Raw genomic sequence first — 21287 nt, 5'->3', positions numbered from 1 at the left:
AGAAAACTGTGCTGCAGGCTTGTCTTTCTCCGGCCCGACCCGGGGAGCCAACCTCCCCTCCGCTACAGCTTGCTTATTTTCGTCGTCTGTTGTCCTGATCCTGCGTGTTCTAAAAACCCCTTAGGCTTTCCGTGGGTTCCCAGACCATGGCGGTGGCGCTGCCCAAGGACTTGCGGCAGGACGCCAGCCTGGCCAAGAGGAGGCACGCGGAGCAGTGCAGGCAGAAGCGGGTCTTCAACGCCAGAAACAGGATCATTGGGGTGAAAGGGCAGGGGCCGGGACGGGGTTAGAGCTGCAGATGCGGGCGAGGGGCGGCGTGGAGGGGGAGAGGAGATGCGTTCTAGGATGAAACATCTGAGCCAGGAGGCTGCAAACGGCACCGGATTTTGCAGGGGGAGAAGGAGGGTGAGGGGAGGAAGAATTCGATGCTTTGACCTTGCCAAAGGTGTGGGAGACCTTAGCAGGCCCAATAATGCTCCCTCTCGAGCTCGCCTGGAGTCCCCAGCGGTTCTCCTCCCCTGAGCCAGATTTTCTACAACTCGTGTACAGTGGGGCAGAGATTAAAAATAATAATAAGTGGGATTGTTATTACTGAATAAAAGTATCTGGCCCTAACCCTTCTCCCCTGTTTTTCCATTTATAGGGAGACACTGAAGCCTGGGATGTTCAAGTTCATGACCAGAAGATAAAAGAAGCTACTGAAAAAGCTAGACACGAAACGTTTGGTGAGCATTTCTTGAATGCTTATCTGTTGGTTTAGGATTGTGTGCCTTTAGACTCCAGTCTTCCCCACCGCCCACCCCCCCCCCGCCTTTTTTTTTTTTTAAATAGAGATGGGGTCTCACTGTGTTGCCTAGGCTGGTCTGGAACTCCTGTGTGCAAGTGATCCTCCCACATCAGTCTCCCAAAGTGCTGGGACTTCAGGCATGAGCCACTGTAACCAGCCCTCATTTCTTCACATATATAAAACATTGTCATTTTCACACTCTTCCTCTTTTTAAATTTCACAATTTCTTGTGCCCAGTTAACTTAATGCACTGATTCTTCTTCTCTGAAAATAAAAACAGCTATTGAATTCGAATGTGGATTATAGTAAAAAGATTTTAACGATAAATGTATGTTTTCTTCCATTTTCTTAAAAAACTGGATAGGAAAAGCCTTAAACACACACTCACTTTCTCTGCTCAAAAGTTTAAGACCCCCTATGGAGGACAGCTGTTTATACCAGACAACACCTATGTCCACGCTCACACCCTCAAGCTGACTCAGAGATAGACATGATTCACATCAAGCTATTATTATTCCACTTCAAATAGAGCTCATTTTCCCCTATCATGTCCAACAATTTTAACAATTCTTGAAATTTCACACTTTGAGAGGCTAAAACTAGAGGATCACTTGAGACCAGGAGCTCCAGACATGCCTGTGCAACAAAGCAAGACCCCATCTCTACAAAAAAATAAATTGAAAAAAAAAAAAACCAACAAGAAATTTCATTGTTTTAAACACCATAAAGATTTTTATAATAGAAAAAAAGCAGGGTACAAAATTGTACATACAATGGGCTACTATGTTTTTGAAATATTTTAAAATATGCTTAGAAGACAGAAAGGAAATATGCCAAAATGTTAGCAGTGGTAATGTTGGAGGGATAGAATTATGAGTAAACTTTATTTTCTGCTTTATACTGTTCTGTATGTTCCAAACATTTTATCTTTTTTATTAATATTTTTAGTTATGAGGTAATTCAATCTTACAAAAACAATGTGACAGCTACCCACCACCAGACTAGATGTTAACATTTTGCCAAATTGGCTTCAGATATCTTGAGTGTTTTTTGAGAATTGTGTTTTTTATATAGCAACACCCGTGCACCTTTTAATTTTCCCTTCCATTCTCCTCAGAAGTGTTTATCATTCCCATGTTTTTTTTTTTTTTTTTTTTTTTTTTTTTTTTGAGACAGAGTCTTGCTCTGTTGTCCAGGCTGGAGTGCTGTAGTGCCATCTCAGCTCACCACAACCTCCACCTCCTGGGTTCAAGCGATTCTCCTGTCTCAACCTCCTGAGTAGCTGGAATTACAGGTGCACACCACCATGCTGGGCTGATTTTTGTATTTTTAGTAGAGATGAGGTTTCACCATGTTGGCCAGGCTGGTCTCAAACTCCTGACCTCAGGTGATCTTCCCGCCTCTGCCTCCCAAAGTGTTGGAATTACAGGCATGAGCCACCAGGCCCGGCCCCCACACACTTTTATGCTTGCACTATTTATGTATGTATTCACAGCAACATAAAATTGTTTTTATGTGTGTGTGTGTGTGTGTGTTTTTTTTTGAGATGGATTCTCGCTCTGTCGCCCAGGCTACAGTGCAGTGGCGCGATCTCGGTTCACTGCAAGCTCCGCCTCCCAGGTTCACACCATTCTCCTGCCTCAGCCTCCTGAGTAGCTGGGACTACAGGCGCCCGCCACCACGCCCGGCTAATTTTTTGTATTTTAGTAGAGACAGGGTTTCACCGTGTTAGCCAGGATGGTCTCGATCTCCTGACCTTGTGATCCGCCTGCCTCGGCCTCCCAAAGTGCTGGGATTACAGGCATGAGCCACCGCGCCTGGCCATTTTATGTGTTTTAAAATTTACGTAAATGGTATCCTATTGAAGAGATCCATTTGCAATATGTTTTTCTTTCATTCAGGTGTGTATTTTTGAAATTAATCCATGATTTACATTTAGAGAGTATTCATTTTAATTGTTTTATGGCATTTTGTTATATGAATTAACTACAGTTTCTTCATCCATTCCCATACTGATGGCTGGTTTAGATTTTTTTTTCAGTTGTTTTGTCATTGTGGACACTGCTGCAATGACTGTCCATGAATTGTGTCCCTAGCACATGTGACAGGGATACCTAGAAGTGGAATTGATGGGTCAAAGGTAGTTTTATGGGATATTGCAAAATTGTTTTGTTGTAAATGTACCAAGTTACACTCCTACAAGCAGTAAATGAGAAGTTGTTTTTTTTTTTTTGAGATGGAGTCTCGCTCTGTCGCCAGGCTGGAGTTCAGTGGACCGATCTCGGCTCACTGCAGCCTCCACATCCCAGGTTCAAGTGATTCTCCTGCCTCAGCCTCCCAAGTAGCTGTGACTACCGGCACACGCCACCACGCCCAGCCAATTTTTGTATTTTTAGTAGAGATGGGATTTCACCATGTTGGCCAGGATGAGCTCGATCTCTTGACCTTGTGATCTGCCTGCCTCGGCCTCTCAGAGTGCTGGGATTACAGGTGTGAGCCACCGTGCCCAGCTGCAAATGAGAGATCTTGTTTCCCCACATCCGTACTAATATGTGCCATTGTTAGCATTTTAAATATTTTGCCTTCAATTCATTGGATGTTTCCCACCTTGTATGGGTGATCATCCTTTCATAAGTGTATTGATTACTCGGGTTTTTTTTTTTTGGTTTTTTTTTTTTTTTTTGGAGGGGGGACGGAGTCTCATTCTGTCACCCAGGCTGGAGTGCAGTGGCGTGATCTTGGCTCACAGCAACCTCTGCCTCCCAGGTTCAAGTGATTCTTTTGCCTCAGCCTCCCAAGTAGCTGGGACTACAGGTGCCCACCACCACACCCAGCTAATTTTGTATTTTTAGCAGAGACGGGGTTTTACTATGTTGGTCAGTCTGGTCTCCAGCTCCCAACCTCAGGTGATCCACCCACCTCAGCCTCCCAAAGTGCTGGGATTACAGGCGTGAGCCACCACACCCGGCCTCAGATTTCTTTATAGTGATTTGCCTGGCTGTTCCTACACTTTGCCCATTCATTGGGTTGGGTTTTTGGGTTTTTTTAATTGATTTGTAGGTACTCTTTGTATATTCAAGATACTAATCCTTTAATGGCTGGGTTACTTTTTTGGAGGGTTGTATTACTTTTGCAATCACTGAAAAAAATACTTTTTAAAGTAGATTCATGGGCTGGGTTCAGTGGCTCACTTCTGTAATCCCAGCGACTCAGGAGGCTGAGGCAGAAAGATCGCTGGAGGCCAGGAGACCAGCCCAGGCAACATAATGAGGATCTATCTCTAAAAAAGTAAATAATAAAAAATAAAATGGATTCAAATTTATTTTTTCCACTGAACCCTAAGCTTATGGATATGCTATATCTCTTCCAGCCGCTGAAATGAAGCAAAATGACAAAGTCATGTGTATACTGGAAAACCGGATAAAGAGGGATAGGAAAAATCTCTGTAGGGCTATCAGTGACTTCCGGCAGAGCTTTCAGAAGCCAGAAACTCGCCGTGAATTTGATCTGTCTGACCCCCTAGCCCTTAAGAAAGATCTTCCAGCCCGGCAGTCAGATAATGATATTCGGAATACGATATCAGGAATGCAGAAATTCATGGGAGAGGATTTAAACTTCCATGAGAGGAAGAAATTCCAAGAGGAACAAAACAGAGAATGGTCTTTGCAGCAGCAAAGGGAATGGAAGAACGCCTGTGGTGAACGAAAATGCGCAGGTAATGAAACAGAAGAGACGAGCTGGTCTCAATGCTGTCTTCAACAAACCATCCCTACAGTTTTCTGTTTTTTTTTTTTTCTTGTTGTTGTTGTTTCTTTAAGCAACCCTACAGTTTTTGTGGGATTTTTTTAAAGTCCTACTAATGTGCACAGCCACATGCTGCTTTGGCCCTGTGGGGAAAGAGAAGTCAGAGCCTGCCCTCCAGGAGGGAAACATCTCGAATCACACCTCAGTCATGCAGGAAACACTTGCTGTGTTGGGGTCCTAGGTGGATGCTGGTGTGCAGAGGTAACTCACACTCGGTACCTGCCCTCCCAGTCTGCTGGGAAGATGAATGGCAAGATGCAGCTCTTCCTAAGTCTCTTGGGTGCTGTGGTAGAAGTTCCTACAGGTGACTTTGGGGGTGTAGTTGCAGGCATGGTGGTCACATGCCCTCACCAGGACTCCCCAAGTCCAGGGAACCTCTTGGGTAAAGGCTCCAAGGCCTGAAACAGCCTCTCATGGAGGGAACTGCAGAAAGCCCAATGCATCCTCACTAAGGTCAGTAGTATTCTGCTCTCCCAGCTCCTCTTCATGCCTGCACTCGAGCAGCACTGATCCTCCCAGCCACTTCTGTGCCAGGAAGACCTGGTAACGAAGACGGCAACATCCCTGCTCTCTTGGGGTGTGTCAGCGGGCGATGAATAGTGAGGAGCAATGAGGAAGACAAAACAGGGACCGGGCACAGAGAGGAACACACTTGGCCTTCTTGAGCCCCTCCTCTCTGCTTGTTAGTTTGCAGTTTCCTTGCTTGCCTCATCCTCCTCCCAGCCTCTTCTTTCCCCAGTCTACCATGAGTGATGTCTCCCCAGATCCTCTTCTCCCATTCTCTCTGAACCCACTCCTACCAGATTTATGCCCTCCCTGCTCCGCTGGAACTGCCCTGGCCAACCTCACCAGTGACCTCCGTGTCACCCAATCCAAGGTCAGTTTTCGATCTTCATTTTGACCTAACACCAGCACAGCACACAGTCGATCTCCTCCTCCTCCTCGAAATCCGCATACAATTCAGCTTTCAGAACACCACTCTCGTATTAGTTCCCTTCCCACCCAGGTCCTTTGTTGGTTTCTCATCTGCTCAACCTCTGGATGTTGTTCACACCAGTGCTCTCTTCTACCAGCTAAACTCACCCCTGAATGATCTCGTCTGGTCTCATGGCTTTAAATGCCACCTATAGGCCATCATTTCTCAGGTTTATACCTCCGGCCTGGACTCTTCCCTGAATCCAGACTCATAAATCCATCTAACTTCTCTTGGATGTCTAATGCACTTGGCAAGATCAGCACAAGTCCAATAACTCTGTTCTTCCCCGCAGACCTGACCTTCTACCCACATCCGTGACAGCTCCTTTCTTCTAGCTGCCTGGGCCCCAGCCCAGGTAATCTTGACTCCTTCCTTTCTCTCCATTTTTCAACTGCTTTCCCCCTTCTCCAATATTACTGTTCTGAACTAAGGCTATCAGCATCTCTGGGCTGGGCGCAGTGGCTCACGCCTGCAATCTCAGCAGTTTGGGAGGCCGAGGAGGAAAGATCACTTGAAGCCAAGAGATCAAGGCCAGCCCAGGCAACAAAGTGAGACCTCATCTCTACAAAAAATTAAAAAGTTAGCTGGGCATGGTGTCGTGCCCATGTAGTCCCAGCTACTCAGGAGGCTGAGGCAGGAGGATCACTGAGCCTGGAAGGTCAAGGCTGCAGTAAGCCCTGATTGTGCCCCCACCCTCCAGCCTGGGCAACAGAGTGAGACCCTGTCTCAAAAAAAAAAAAAGGCCGGGCGCGGTGGCTCACGCCTGTAATCCCAGCACTTTGGGAGGCTGAGGCAGGTGGATCATGAGGTTAGGAGATAGAGACCATCCTGGCTAACACAGTGAAACTCCATCTCTACTAAAAATACAAAAAATTAGCCAGGTGTGGTAGCGGTCACCTGTAGTCCCAGCTACTTGACTCAGCACGCTGAGGCAGATGAACCCGGGAGGCAGAGCTTGCAGTGAGCCAAGATTGCGCCACTGCACTCCAGCCTGGCGACACAGCAAGACTCTGTATCAAACAAACAAACCAACAAAAAGCATCTCTCAGCTGCTCTTTGGGTCTCTCCCCTTATCCTACAGTAGCTCCCCATTTCACTCAGAGTAAACGATTTTTTTCAGGGACCTATAATGCCGTCACAGTCTGGCCTTATCTCCTGCTATGCTGCCCTCTCACTCCATTCTTTCCACACTATCTTGCTGTTTTCAGACATGAGTGCATCAGGCTCACTTCCGTCTTGGGGCCTTTGCATGTGCTGTTCCCTCTCCTTAGAAATGTCTTTCCGCAGATATCTGTAGGGATCACCACTCTTCTCCTCCAGGGCTGTGCTAAAATGCTGTCTTATCAGTGAGGCCTCCCCAACCCCCTGTTTTAAACCCTGTACCCTCTTCCCACCCCACATTCCCTATCCCCTTGCTTTGTTTTTCTCCATAGCCTTGATCATGGACATGTTGTATGGTTCATCCATCTCCCACGTGGTCTATGTTTCCACCTTTGGCCAAAAGGCTTTGTTTCAGCTGTGTGCTTGGTTCTTCAGCGGTCTCCTTGACATCTCACGGGACCCCTCACAACATATTGGAAAGCAGACCTAGATCCTCTTCTGCATCTGCTCCTGTGTCCATCTTTCTCCTCCCACTCACTGGTACCTCTTGCCCTTAAACCAGAAGTCTAGGGAATCATCCATGACCCACCTCCATCTCCAGGCCATCTCTAACTCTTGTCCCTTCTACCTCCTGCATATATTTTGAACTGTCTGCTTGTCCCCATCCCCGCTGTCACCCTTGTGATGCAAGCCACCACCTCAGCTGGACAGACCTCTGTCGAGATCTTTCTGATGGCCTCCACTTCCTTTCTTGCCCCTCTGTGATCTGTTCCCAACACAGCAGTCAGTGATACTCTTTAAACAATGTGGGGTTCAGCCAGGTGCGATGGCTCACGCCTGTAATCCCGCACTTTGGGCAGCCAAGGTGGGTGGATCACCTGAGGTCAGGAGTTTGAGAACATCCTGGCCAACATGGTGAAACCCTGTCTCTACTAAAAATACAAAAATTAGCTGGGCGTGGTGGCATGTGCCTATAATCCCAGCTACTTGGGAGGCTGAGGCAGGAGAATCACTTGAACCTGGGAGGTGGAGATTGCAGCGAGCCGAGACTGTACCATTGCACTCCAGTCTGGGCAACAAGAGCAAAACTCGTCTCAAAAAAAGAAAAACAAAAATGCGGGGTTGGGCAGCATCACCCTACCCTGTCGATCCCAGCTTCAAGCCCACTAATGGCTTCCCAAGCACTTGGAAAGAGATGCAGAATCCTCCCACAGCCCACAGGCTCTGCATGCTGGGCCTCTGCCCGCCTCTCCACTGTCGACTCCGCCCCTCTGCTTGCTGGCTCCGCCCTCTGCTTGCTGGCTCCGCCCTCTGCTTGCTGTGCTCCGCCCTCTGCTTGCTGTGCTCCGCCCTCTGCTTGCTGTGCTCCGCCCTCTGCTTGCTGTGCTCCTGCCATCTTCCTTTTTCACTTCTGGATTCCACTGTATCCTTTCCCAGCCCAGAACCTCTGCACTGGCTCCCAACCCACTTCTTCTGTCCTCCAGGTCTCGAACAGCATTTGCTCCCAGAGGAGCAATCCCCTACCCTCCTCCCTAAGCTCAGCCGCCTCAGCCAGGAACCCCCAGCATGTTTCCTCTTGGTCTCTCCGTCCTTGCCTCCCTGTCACTGCTACAGTTGGCATTAATACATTTATTCTGGATTCCTGTGTTGGTTGATGTCTCCTCTCCTAGGCAGCAAGTTCCAGGAAGGCAGGAAAAGCCCTTACTCCCCATTATGTATCCTGTGCCCAGCAAAGTGGGACCCCCATGCTCGGCTCTCCATGGCTCTATGTTAAATGGATGAATGAACAAATGGATGGTGAGAGGTGAGGCTGACTGACTGTTCAGAGGCCAGAAATCGAAGATGAAAGAGTTTGGTCTTTGTTTCTGGAGGCAGTGAGGAGACCCACAGGGCACAAATACTTGAATGAAGAAACCTGATCGATGACTTTTTTTAACCTAATAATTCTGCAAGCCGGGCGCGGTAGCTCACGCCTGGAATCCCAGCACTTTGGGAGGCCAAGGTGGGCGGATCACCTGAAGTCAGGAGTTCAAGAGCAGCCTGACCAACATGGTGAAACCCTGTCTCTACCAAAAATACAAGATTAACTGGGCGTGGTGGTGCACGCCTGTAATCCCAGCTATCCCTGAGGCTGAGGCAGGAGAATCGCTGGAACCCAGGAGGCAGAGGTTGCAGTGAGCTGAGATGCACCACTGCACTCCAGCCTGGGCGACGCAGCGAGACTCCATCTCAAATAATAATAATAATAATAACAACAATAATAATAATTCTGCAAAGGAAGCGTGTCCTGCTTCACAGGTACGGACACAGGCTCAGCGAGGCTAAGTCATAGTTGAGGTTAACAGCTAGGAAATATCTGAGCTGGGATGTGAGCCTGCTCTGTTTGACTCCAAATCTTCCCATTTTTCTGTTTGGACCTTCTACCTTGACCCCTTCACCTCCTCCTCCTCCTCTTTCTCTTCTTCATTGGCCTAACCAAGTCCTCCTGTCACCCCACAATATCTGTCATCTGGCCCCACTTCCTCCGTAGAGGCCTGTGGGGTTTCTTGTTCTTTTACTTCTGGATTCCGTTGAATTCTTTCCCAAAACCTCGGCCTCTGCTCCCAACCCACTTCTTTTGTCCTGCAGATCTCAAACGTCATTTCCTGGGGCTGTGGAGTATCTCTTGCCCACTGTAAGGATGTAGCTGCCTCCAGATAGAGCAGGACAGCAAGGGGCACACCACCAGCCTGTCCCAGGACCCCAGCATAGTGATGATCGCTAGCACTCCTCTGGGAGCTTGACTCTCCCACAGCCTGAGAGGCAGGTCCTGTCATTGTTCCTGTCCTCATGCTCATGGGTAAGGACGTGGTAGGAGGCAAAGGCACGAACGGCCACATGTCAGGGGGAAGGCACTCCCGTGGCCAGGCTGGTCTGATTGCTTCTTGCTTCCTTTCAGAGGCCCTCTCCACAGAGACAAGGCTGCAGTTTGATGAGACAGCCAAGCACCTACAGAAGCTGGAAAGCACCACCAGAAAGGCCGTTTGTGCATCTGTGAAAGACTTCAACAAGCGCCAGGTATACGTACTCCGAGACCCCGGGCTGGATGACTGGAGGGGGGATGAGCCCACTGCGGCTTCTCAAGGCTCTCTGGCCTCCCTGGGATCCCAGTCTCAGCCTGCTTCCCTGGTCACATCACCAGCCCTGACAGAGACCCTGATGGGCTGCCTGATTATGAGAAGGATGAGACCCAGTCCTGTTCCTTAGCTCTGAATCTTGGAGGGAAACCTGCCAAACTAGCCATGTGACCTGGGGAAGTCAGCTCACCTTTCTACGCCTCAGTTTCTTCTTCTGTAACATAAGGATGGTGACATTAACCTAGACTGTCACCACCTAGCTCTGCTCCAATGGCTGGTGCTGGTTTCCATTCTTTCCACCTCTCAGACTTCCCCTTTACCCAGAACAGCTACCGCGCTGCTCACCAATGGCAGGGATGATAAAGAAGATCGTGATGAGCTCAGACAATGGGGCCTCCTGAGAGCTCCTGCCTCCCCTCTAAACTCTGCCTCCCCTCCTCCCACACACTCCCCTCCCCTCCAATCTGATGCTGAAGTTGCTGAAGTAGGTTCTTCTTTTTGTTTCTTTGGGTTTTTTTGTTTTTGAGACGGGGTCTCACTCCATCACCCAGGCTGAAGTGTAGTGGCACGATCACGGCTCGCTGCAGCCTCGACCTCCCAGGCTCAGGTGATCCCCCCACCTCAGCCATCCAAGTAGCCGGGACTACAGGCATGCGCCACCGTGCCCGGCTAATTTTTGTATTTTTTTGTAGAGACAGGGTTTTGCCCTGTTGCCCAGGCTGGTCTCAAACTCCTGAGCCCAAGCGATCCTCCGCCTCAGCCTCGCAAAGTGCTGGGATTGCCACATCTGGCCCTCTTTTCCTTTTGGAAATTAGAGCTCATCCCCATATCTCTCCCTCCCGGACAAGGTTTTCTTTTCAAATGCAATTCTATTATCTGGTGGGTGGGGACTTTGCCTGGGTTCGTTGATCAGGTTCGCTTGTCAACTAGAACTATGGTCCCCAAAGAAGGCTGCTGCAGGATCTGTGGGGAGAGCGATACCAGAGCCTGCTTCATATTCATTTTTTTTTTTTTTTTTTTTTTTGAGACGGAGTCTTGCTGCTGGCTCGCCCAATCCTCCGGGCTGGGAGTGCCCCAGGTGGCCGGATCTCAGGCTCACTGCAAGCTCCGGCCTCCCGCGGTTCACGGCCACTTCTCCTGCCTCAGCCCTCGCCGAGTAGCTGGCGACTACAGCCGCCCGCCAGTCGGCCCGCGGTATTTTTGCGTATTTTTATGTAGAGCGACGGGGTTTCACCAGGTAGCCAGGATGCGTGCTGGATCTTCCTGACCTCGTACCGCCCCGCGCTCGGCCCCAAGCGGATTACAGGCTTGAGCCACCGCCACCTGGCGCCCATATTCATTTTTAACCTCATCGCCTTTTGGATTCTTCCATGGTTCACCCCCCCCTTGTGTAGTGTTAAGCCATCGTGCTGTCATAAAAATCTAGTATGCCACACTGCTGAGCTAGAATCTAGTATTGGAGATACAAGCTTCAAACTGTCCTCCTGGTAGGTGGGCAGCGCAGTCAAAAACCCAGAGCAAGCTGGAGCAGACACCAGAGAATGTGGCGTTTTCAGCACGGGCGTGCAGGAGGCAATGAGGAGCAGGCCAACTGCGGGTGTGGGGCAGGGACCAAAGGGCCAAAGCAAGACACCTGAAGTCCGAGCCCTCAACCAGCCAGTGAGCTGCCAAGGCTCTCACAGATCACCCATCCTGCCCCTTCCTTCTTTACAGAGGGAGGCCCGAAGAGGGGCGGTCTATTGCGCTCCAGTCCCCACTGCCAGTGAATGGCAGGGTGCGCGCCCCCTTGACAGCTTAGTCCACTGTTGGCTGGTGATACCGCCTCATTCGTTTGATGAAGCTGGATGATGATAGTGCATGGATGATGATGATGCATAAATTCACTCATTCATTCATCCAGTTCAACAGTCTTTATGGAGCCCTTCCTGCCTGCGCGCTTTGGGGTAGCTTCTTGCTAAACCCTATTGTTCCTTTACTTCATCAAGCGGATTTCATTCCATATATCTTAGAAGCATGGTTCTAATGGGGCCATCCACAGGCGCCCTCGCCGCTATTCTCAAGCCCCCAGCTCCTCACGTGCGATGCCACCGAGGCAGTGCCATCACAAACACTCCTGCACTGGGGGAGCCGCCCTCCGGCTTCTGCATCCTCTGTTCCTAACTTAGAACTGGGCTTTTTCATAACCTGGGACTGCTTGAATACAAGCGTTCCTGGACAACATATCCTCAAGAGAAAAGTCCAAGCAGGCGCGCTCCAGTTCAACAAGCGCAAACGACACACTGAGGGGCTCCAGTCTTGCGGTCGGGAGCTCCCTTCGTCAGAGCAGGCGTTGTGCTGTCAGCTTGGGCATCAGGGCCTCTGACACACAGCGCCTCTGGCAGCGCTTGGACCACACGGGTGCCCGAGACCACGCTCTGGCCCTGCAGCCTTGGGCAGGCCACCCACTGCCCTCGCGTTTGATCATCTGGCAGAATGAGAGCGGCTAATCGCCCTTCTGTGCAGTGAGAATGTGGCGTTACCCTTTTGCTTGGCGGTAAGCAGCCCACCCCAGTCTCATGTGCTTAAACAGAAAGTTGGCTGTTCCGCCCCTTGCATGCTCCCTGCCTGCCGTGGGACTGGGCTGCTCAGGCCCTGCCCCCCCTCCTCGGCATCCTCACTTTTGGAGGGCCCAGCGCCCTCGGGAGTGGAGCGACCGCCAGCCGGAGCGATCCCGCGCAGCCCCACAGCGAGGGAAGGAATGGTGGGCTAGGTACCTCCAGGCATTGCTCCAGGCAGCAGTTACTGCCCCCCACCCCTGCTCACATTCACTAGCTGAAAGCAAGCCACCATCGCGTCCACGCCTAAGCTCTAAGCCTGAGCCGAAGCGAACGGGGTTCTGGCCCGTGCCCCAGGGAGAATCGACTGCTTGATAGCGATAAGGTCAGCAGTATTGGCATCGACACCTGCTAGGTAAGGTGGCCTGCCGAGGACTCACGATCGGCTACTGATGCACCGTGACAGACGTCAGGACAGTTTTGCGCACACAATCAGGACTCAGCAGGCTGATCGGTCATGTATTATTAGACCAGAACCAAGGGTCTCACATCTGTCGCCCCAGGCTGCGAGCTGCCAGTGGTGCCGTCTCAGCTCACTGCCCAACTTGCGGTCCCAGTTCAAGCGCATTCCTCCTGCCTCGCCTCCTTGAGTAGCTGGGACTACAGGGGGCCACTCCACCACACCTGACTATTTTTTTTTTTTTTTTTTTTATTTTTTTTAGACGGAGTCTCGCTTCTGATCCCCTGCGGCTGGAGCTGCAGTGCGCCGGATCTCAGCTCACTGCAAGCTCCGCCTCCCAGCGGTTAACACCATTCTCCTGCCCCTCAGCCCTCCCCGAGCTAGCTGCCGCGACGACATACAGGCGCTCCGCCACTTCGCCCCGGCCCTAGCTTTTTGTATTTTTTTTGTAGCAGACGGGGTTTCACCGTGTTTAGCCAGGATTGTCTTGCAATCCCTGACCTCTGATCCGCCCGTCTCGGCCCTCCCACAAGTGCTGCGGATTACAGGCTTGGAGCCACCGCGCTCGGCCGCCCTTTTTTTTTTTTTTTTGCTGATTCTTTTACTTAGAGATGAGGTTTCACCATGTTGGTCACACTGGTCTTGAACTCCTGACCTCGGGTGATCCACCTGGTTGACTATTATTTTTAATTTTAGCAACAATTAGCTGCTCTTAGTAGTCACTGTGTTCAGCCCTCCCACAGAGGCATGATTAATCCACCTTAACTGACAAAGAAGCAGGCTCAGACCCAGGCGCGGTGGCTCATGTATGTAATCTCAACGCTTTGGGAAGCTGAGGCAAGAGGATCACTTGAGCTCAGGAGTTCATGACTAGACCGGGCAATACAGTGGGACTCTGTCTCTAAAATTCTTTTTTCTAATTAGTCGGGTGTGGTGGCACGGCCCTATAGTCCCAGCTGTTTGAGACACTGAGGTAGGAGAATCATTCAAGCCTGGGAGGTGGAGGCTGCAGTGAGCTATGAGTGCATCACTACACTTCAGCGTGGGCAACAGAGTGAAACCCTGTCTTAAAAAACAGAAAGAGACTGGGCACAGTGGCTGACGCTTGTAATCCCAGCACTTTGGGAGGCCGAGATGGGCAAATCACGAGGTCAGGAGTTTGAGACCAGCCTGGCCAACATGGTGAAACCCCGTCTCCACTAAAAATACAAAATATCAGCTGGGCGTTGTGGCAGAGGCCTGTAATCCCAGCTACTCGGGAGGCTGAGGCAGGAGAATCACTTGAACCTGGGAGGTGGAGGTTGCAGTGAGTTGAGATCACACCACTGCACTCTGACAGAGCGAGACTCCATCTCTAAAAAAAAAAAAAAAAAAGGAGGCTTGGAAGGATGAGCTGACTTTCTTAGGGAGTACTCAGGGGCAAGTCCAGTATTTGAAGTTGGGCCTGTCTAGCTACAAAGTGTGTGCTGTGTGACTCCATCAAGCTGGTCTCCAGTGAGCACCTGTGGAATGCCGGCTCCTTGCAAACTGCCCTGTCCATGTGTTACTGAGGACAACTCTTATCCCAAGTACATATCTCCTAAAAGCCATCTTCTGACTTTACAGAGAAATGACTGCAGCCCAGAGAGGGGAGGTGACTTGGTGCAGGTCACCCAGCCAGAGACCCCCCAGGGAATCAAACAGAAATGAGACCTGGAATTGCTTTGTACCGGGGACTGCGGCTCAGGACCACTGAAGTGACAGTGCATTTTCTACCATTTAGAAGTCACCGCTGTTGTAAATCACTCTGTTGAGTGTTCTTTGCAGCCCACAGATGTCCAAGGGTTGCCAGGGGCACAGAGCCCTGCCTTGGTTGGGGCCAGGCCCATGTGGGGTGGCGGCCTAATCCAAGGAGAGAGCTCCCTGCCTTGGCAAGTTGGTGCAAGACCCAGAGCTCTTATGCACACACCCAACAGGTGGTGATCCCCCGAGTCCAGCCCAGCAGTGTGCAGACAGCCAGGGGTTCAAGGACCCTCCCGCATCCGTGCCTGACAAGTCTCCCCTCCACCGAACTCCTGCTGCCCTAAGCATATCCTCCCCTCAAGGGCCCCCAGTGAGGTTTGCTGACCTGGGTGTCAGAATAGCCCTGGGGTCACTCGGACCATCTTCTTTAATGTCTTCACCTGCTTAGGCCATCGAGTCAGTGGAAAGGAAAAAGCAAGAGAAAAAGCAAGAACAAGAGGACAACTTGGCTGAGATCACCAACCTGCTGCGTGGGGACCTGCTCTCCGAGAACCCGCAGCAGGCAGCCAGCTCCTTCGGGCCCCACCGTGTGGTCCCTGACCGCTGGAAGGGCATGACGCAGGAGCAGCTGGAGCAGATCCGCCTCGTCCAGAAGCAGCAAGTCCAGGAGAAGCTGGTGGCTGCCCCGCCCCTTTTCCAGAGCCCGCAGAGCTGCCTTCCAGGCACAAATGTAGTTGTAGCAGGCCTTGTGCTCTGCCCTAGGACCTGCCCTCAAGGAATTTCCCTTCTAGTCGGGGGGGCGGGGGGAAGACAAGAGCCAGATAGTCTCACACCCATATGATGTGGCATCAGGAGTAGGAGTGCCAAGAAAGTAGACTGGAAGACACTGAAGCAAAGACCCAAAAGAGGGTAGGGAGGGAGCCATGTGTCTGCCTGGGAAAAGGGTGACCGGGCAGGGCGAGCTGCAAGGGCACAGGCCTTGAGGCAGGACCCTGCCGGACCTGCTCAGAGAAGAGCGAGGAGCCTGGTGGCTGGCGTGGAGTGAGGAGAGGGGCAGGTGCTGAGGCCTCAGAGGCAGAGGGTCAAGGTCCTGGCAGGCCACTGGGGAGGACTTTGGCCTCTTCTGTGACTGAGATGGGGAACTCTGCAGGGTTTTGCGTAGAGGAGTGACAGGATCTGACTTAGGTTGAACAGGACCCCCAGCATGATCCTCCTGTATTGAGGGCAGACACTATAGGGGCTGAAGGGGAAGGAAGGAGATCTCCAGGAAGGCCTCTGCAGTGTTCACAGTGAGAGGCGATGCTGGCTGGGACCACGGGGCAGGCAGTGGGGGTGCTGAGCAATGGTCAGATTCTGGATCTATGTTGAAGGTACAGTCGACAATATCAGATGAATGGTTGGGTGGGGATGTGTGAAGGAGAGGAGTTAAAGGCAACTCCAGGTCCTATGGCCTGAGCAACTAGAGGGATAGGATTGGCTTTTCCAGAGATAGGGAAGATGGTGGGAGGAGCAGGTTGATGGGGTGGGAGGGGTGGAAATCAAAGTTACAATTTTGGATATGTTAAGTGTGCAAAGTTCATTAGAGATCTGTATCTATTAGGATTAGATTTGCCTGAATGTAGCAGAAAACCACAAATAACAGCATCTTAAACAAAATAGAACTTTCTCTCTTGCAAGTAAATCCTCAGGAAAACAGTTCAGGGCTGGTATGGCAGCTCTGTGGTCATTGACTGATGTCCTGCTATCCTTGGCTCCTGGCTCTCACTTCTTAGTGCACAATGGCTGCTCGAGCACCAGCCATCACATGCATAGTCCAGCTACCAGGAAGGAGGAATGGAGAACACTCTAAGGAGATTTCCACTTACATTTCATTGGACAACACTTAGTCACAAGGTTGCCCCTAACTCTAAAAAAGTCAAGGAAATGTGTTTATTCCAAGCAGTGAAGTGCTGGTGATTCTTTTACTAAGGAAGAATGGAAAATGGTTACGGGGAGACAAGTAGTAGTTTCTGCCACAGCTTCCAATTAAAGCCCGGGAGGCAGCTGGATATGTAACACAGGGCTCAGAACAAGGTCTGGGCCAGAGGCATAAATGTGAGTCGTCACCTACAGAGAGTATGTATGCATGCATTTTGAGACAGGGTCTCACTCTATCACCCAGGCTGGAGTGCAGTCGTGCAATCTTGGCCCACTGCAACCTCTGCCTCCCAGCTTCAAGTGATTCTCCTGCCTCAGCCTCCCCAGTAGCTGGGATTACAGGCATGCACCACCACGTCCAGGTGATTTTTATATTTTTAGTAGAGGTAAGGTATCATCATGTTGGCCAGGCTGGTCTCGAACTCCTGGTCTCAAATGATCCTCCCACCTCAGCCTCCCAAAGTGCTGGGATTACAGGCGTGAGCCACCATGCCCGGCACTACAGAGAGTATTTAAAGCTGAGGACTGAGTCCTGCTCCCCCCTCAGAACCTCCCTTCTCACCACCACTGTTTATAAAGAGCAGGAATCTGAGAAGGGGCCGCCAGGGAGGTGGACAGATGCAAGCCGTGGTTTCCTGGAGGCCAAGTGAGGAAAGGTGTTTGGTAGGGAAGGAGAGAGGAACCCCTGGGTCAAACGCTGCTGCCAGGCTGCAGGCTAAACGCTGGATCCCGCACCATGGCAGTCACCGGGGACCCCGTCAGGAAGGAGCACATTTGGCAGAGGAGTGGGGCCTCCAGCCTAATGGGCTCAAGAGAGAACAGGCAGGAAACAAATGGAAATGGCACATGTAAACAGCACTTACAAGACGTTTGCTGTAAAGGGTGCAGAGAAATGGAGGGGGAGCTGGTGGGGGCCATGGGGTGAAGGGAAGGTTTTTGTTTGTTTGTCTTAATTGTAGAAATAACAGCATGCTTGTCATTCAACCGGGGTGATGCAGTAGAGGGGGAAGTGATGCCAGAGGAGACACTTGCTGGAGCCATGTCCCTGGGCTGCAGGAGAGCAAGGGACATGGAGTGCTAGCTGAGGGCTTGGTGTGGCCTGGGAGTTCAGAGCCGTCATTGGAGTCACGGGAAGGGGCGTCAGGGCAGGAGCTTGCGGGTGAACAGAAATGAGACCTGAAATTGATTTGTACTGGGGGCTGTGGCTCAGGACCACTGAAGTGACTGTCATTTTCTACCTTTTAGAAGTAGAACTGAGCAGGGTTAGGGGGAGTTAATGTAAATGGTCATCTACAAGAACTGGAAAGGGAACAGCTTGGAGGAAGGGGACAGGCTGGTCAGACAGTGCCGAGGGCCCACTGGGGGATCATAGTCATGACCTTGAAGTGACCCCAGAGAACGCTGTCAGGGTGTCCCCACCCATGCTTAGCCGGATTCATCGTGGTCACTGCCTGCCTGACCAAGTGAAGAACTCAGGGGACCGAGGGTATCGGCCTGGGAGCGTCTTCCATGACACTAACCAGGGGGACAGAGAGAGATTGGAAAAGTGGCGGCCGGCGGACTGGAGGTCACACTTCGCGGGGGCCATAATCATTGGAATCAGGGACTTGGAGAGTGTGGAAGAGGCAGGTTAGAGCAGTGAGACAATGGGGGCAGCGTTATTGGTAATAACAAGGGAAGGGTGGAGGGTCCTAAAGGGAGGGTCTCCGGACCTGCAGCATCGGCCGGGTGGGGCCCGCAGTCTGTGGTTTCAAAAGCCCGCAGGGGATTCTGATGCCCACTCAAGTTTGAGACCCACTGGTAGGGTGTGCCCAGTGGGTGAGAAGATGAAGCCAGGACTAGGTCTTTGGCAAGGAGGCGGGAGAGCTGAGCAGCTGGGGACAGGAAAGGGCTGTCTCTGTGTGTGCTGAAACCACTGAGAATCCTGGCAGGAGAGATCTGGAGAGGGTCTCAAACCTGCAAAGAGTGAGTGGGAGAGGCCAGGCTGGGCTGGCAGGTGCCATAGTTGGTGTGAGCTTCTGATTTGGTGGGTCTGGGGAGGAGGAGGGACAGTAGTGGTGGTGTGGACCAGGGCATGAGGAGTCGGGGGGCAGCTCACCCACCTGCTTCCCTGCAGGCCAGAGGTGCGTGTGTGTGGGAGGCTGCAGTGGGGCCGGGACCTGCACCGGCAGGGGGTGTGAGGTTCAGGATATAGTCCAAGGTGGAAAGGGTGCCGGGGCTGGAATTGGGGTCCAGGGCCCTGCTCTGTGCTTCAGGACTGCAACTCTGCCTGGACCGTCTGGCACAGACGTGGAATGAGGGCAGGCTGGGGGTCTCCTCTGGCTTCCTGCATGACATCGGTCACCTACCTGCCCCTCCTCTGAGCCTCAGTTTCCCCATCTGTAGAATGAGAGGCCAGGCCTCCTAGACAATCCCCTGGGGCTCTTTGGCTCTGGGGAAAGGCAATGGTGAGCCGCCTCTTTTCCTTCCAGAGGCTCCAGGAAGAAAAGCACCAGCGAGACCTGGACTGGGACCGGCGGAGGATTCAGGGGGCCCGTGCCACCCTGCTGTTTGAGCGGCAGCAGCGGCAGCAGCAGCGCAACCTGCGCAAAGCTCTGGACAGCAGCAACCTCACCCTGGCCAAGGAGCAGCATTTGCAGTGAGTGCTAGGTGGGACCAGGGCCAGATGGGGGACCGGGTGGAGGGACTGCAGGGCTGTGGAGGTCAAGGACAAGGAGGGGCCAGGAGGGGAGACACCCCGCCCTGGTGGTCCTCATCTGGACACTGTGGACCTCAAGTGGGCTGGCTTGGGTTGACAGACCCATGGGCCACGGGTCACTGCTGTCCACACAGGGTGCATGGGGCTTTTCCACACCGGAAAGCCCCAGAGAAGAGCACTGAGTCTGCTGGGGAAGTCAGGAAGGCTTCCTGGAGGAGGCTTCATGGCTGAGACCCAGGAGGAGGATGGCATTACCTACTAGCAGGGACAGCTTTCCAGGCAGAGAGAGGGGCTCCCTGGGCTGCCCCTAAAAAGCCTGGAGTGTCTTGGTTATAGACAGGACCCCAAGACTTTGTCTCAGAGTTCCAGCTACAGGAAGATGTCAAATGCAAGTAAATAGGTGAACTCGCAACTGAAAAACACAATATTTATTTACTTATTTATCAAGCTCTTGGCTTAAACTCAGGAGGGGCCCAGGAATATTTTCTCCAATCCGATGTCTGGTTGCTGGTTGGTCCATCTGTTATCATCACTTCTGCGGAGGTCCTAAAAGGAGCATTAAGAATGATCTGAAGGCTGGGCACAGTGGCTCACACCTGTAATCCAAGCACTTTGGGAGGCCGAGGTGGGCAGATTACGAGGTCAGGAGTTCGAGACCAGACTGGCTAACATGGTGAAACCCCATCTCTACTAAAAATATAAAAATTAGCCGGGTGTGGTGGCACATGCCTGTAATCCCAGCTACTTGGGAGGCTGAGGCAGAAGAATTGCTTGAACTCGAGAGGTGGAGGTTGCAGTGAGCCGAGGTGGTGCCATCGCACTCCAGCCTGGGCAACAAGAGCAAAACTCCGTCTCAAAAAAAAAAAAAAAAGATCTGAAAAGCCAGGCATGGTTGGCGCCCGGTTGAAATCCCAGCTACTGGGGAGGCTGAGGCAGGAGGATCGCCTGAGCCCAGGAGCTAGAGGCTGCAGTGAGCTATGATCACACCACTGCACTCTACCCTGGATGACAGAGCAAGACTTTGTCTCTAAAAAAAAGAAAAGAATGATCTGACAAATCAAATGGGGTGAACACAGTGTACAGTCACACCCATGGAGATTTAATTTGCACATGTCCCCAACTGTTACTGGTGTAAGTCCCTCATCTACCTGCAGTGTAATTATAAAGTGACCCTCGCCGCTGAGGAGTGGTTGAGATGGATCATTTTGGGGGGGCTCATTAGGTGTGAAATGTATTCTGTATTTTGGGGATAACACACTAATAAAAAGTTTGTGTGCCTTTTCAAAAAAAAAAACAAAGAAAGAATATTTAGGAAGTATACACATTTGCTGACTTTCTTTTTCTCGTTTTGTTATCAGGAAAAAATACATGAATGAAGTCTATACAAATCAACCCACGGGAGATTATTTCACACAATTTAATACAGGAAGTCGATAATGAGGAAGACACCCTTGTTCCCGTCATTCACGTATAAAGAGTGGCAGCCTTAAAGAGTCACACTGCTTTTTTAAAAATACACTCCTTGGGCCACAAGTGCCCTTCAGCTGTAATCGTCCACTGTGGACAAAACATTTATCTAACCTCTCCCTTGTATTTCTGTGAGGAACATTCATTTCTGTTCGGCTCAGCTCAGCGAAGGTCTTGGGTGGGGCTCTGGGAAGTAGCTCAACACAGGCCTGCTCAGGGCCACCTTAGGGAGAGGTGGTATTTAAGGTGGTGTTTAAGGTGGGCCTGTGTTCTGCACAGACTCAAGGTTCAGCTGCAGTAATAGTTACTGCTCCCACATGCAAAGCTATGTGCAAATCCACACACTTCATGTAGAAGTCACTAATTTGATTCTCACAACAGCTGGTGATGGGTATTTTTACTACTCACATTTTCTAGTTGAATAACCTGAGTTACAGACACGTTAAGTGGCTTGGCGAGGTCATACCCCCGGGAACTGTGGATGCTTGGGATTGAACCCAAGGAGAACTGGCTCTCGGGCACTTCACTCGACCGGCTCCTAAAACTGACCTGAAACAGCAGTGGCCTTGAAACAACAGAGGCTCGGCCGGGCATGGTGGCTCACGCCTGTAATCCCAACACTTTGGGAGGCTGAGGTGGGCGGATCACGAGGTCAGGAGTTCAAGACCATTCTGGCCAACATGGTGAAACTCTGTCTCTACTAAA

General features: G+C 51.3%; 1 protein-coding gene across 1 annotated transcript; it reads left to right on the top strand.

The window, feature by feature from the left end:
* The first annotated feature begins 127 nt into the window (after window positions 1-127).
* RIBC2 (RIB43A domain with coiled-coils 2) lies at window positions 128-20611 on the top strand. Its single transcript, XM_017850847.1, has 7 exons — window positions 128-260; window positions 644-725; window positions 4158-4502; window positions 9607-9725; window positions 14949-15176; window positions 18889-19055; window positions 20474-20611. Exons 1-7 carry the CDS (start codon window positions 147-149, stop codon window positions 20550-20552), a joined length of 1134 nt encoding a protein of 377 aa, XP_017706336.1. The 5' UTR covers window positions 128-146; the 3' UTR covers window positions 20553-20611.
* Window positions 20612-21287: the final 676 nt, after the last annotated feature.

The sequence above is a fragment of the Rhinopithecus bieti genome, unplaced genomic scaffold (assembly GCF_001698545.2).
Source record: "Rhinopithecus bieti isolate Rb0 unplaced genomic scaffold, ASM169854v2 scaffold_32081, whole genome shotgun sequence".
Classification (NCBI taxonomy): domain Eukaryota; kingdom Metazoa; phylum Chordata; class Mammalia; order Primates; family Cercopithecidae; genus Rhinopithecus; species Rhinopithecus bieti.
This window is presented reverse-complemented; position numbering and strand designations above follow the sequence as displayed.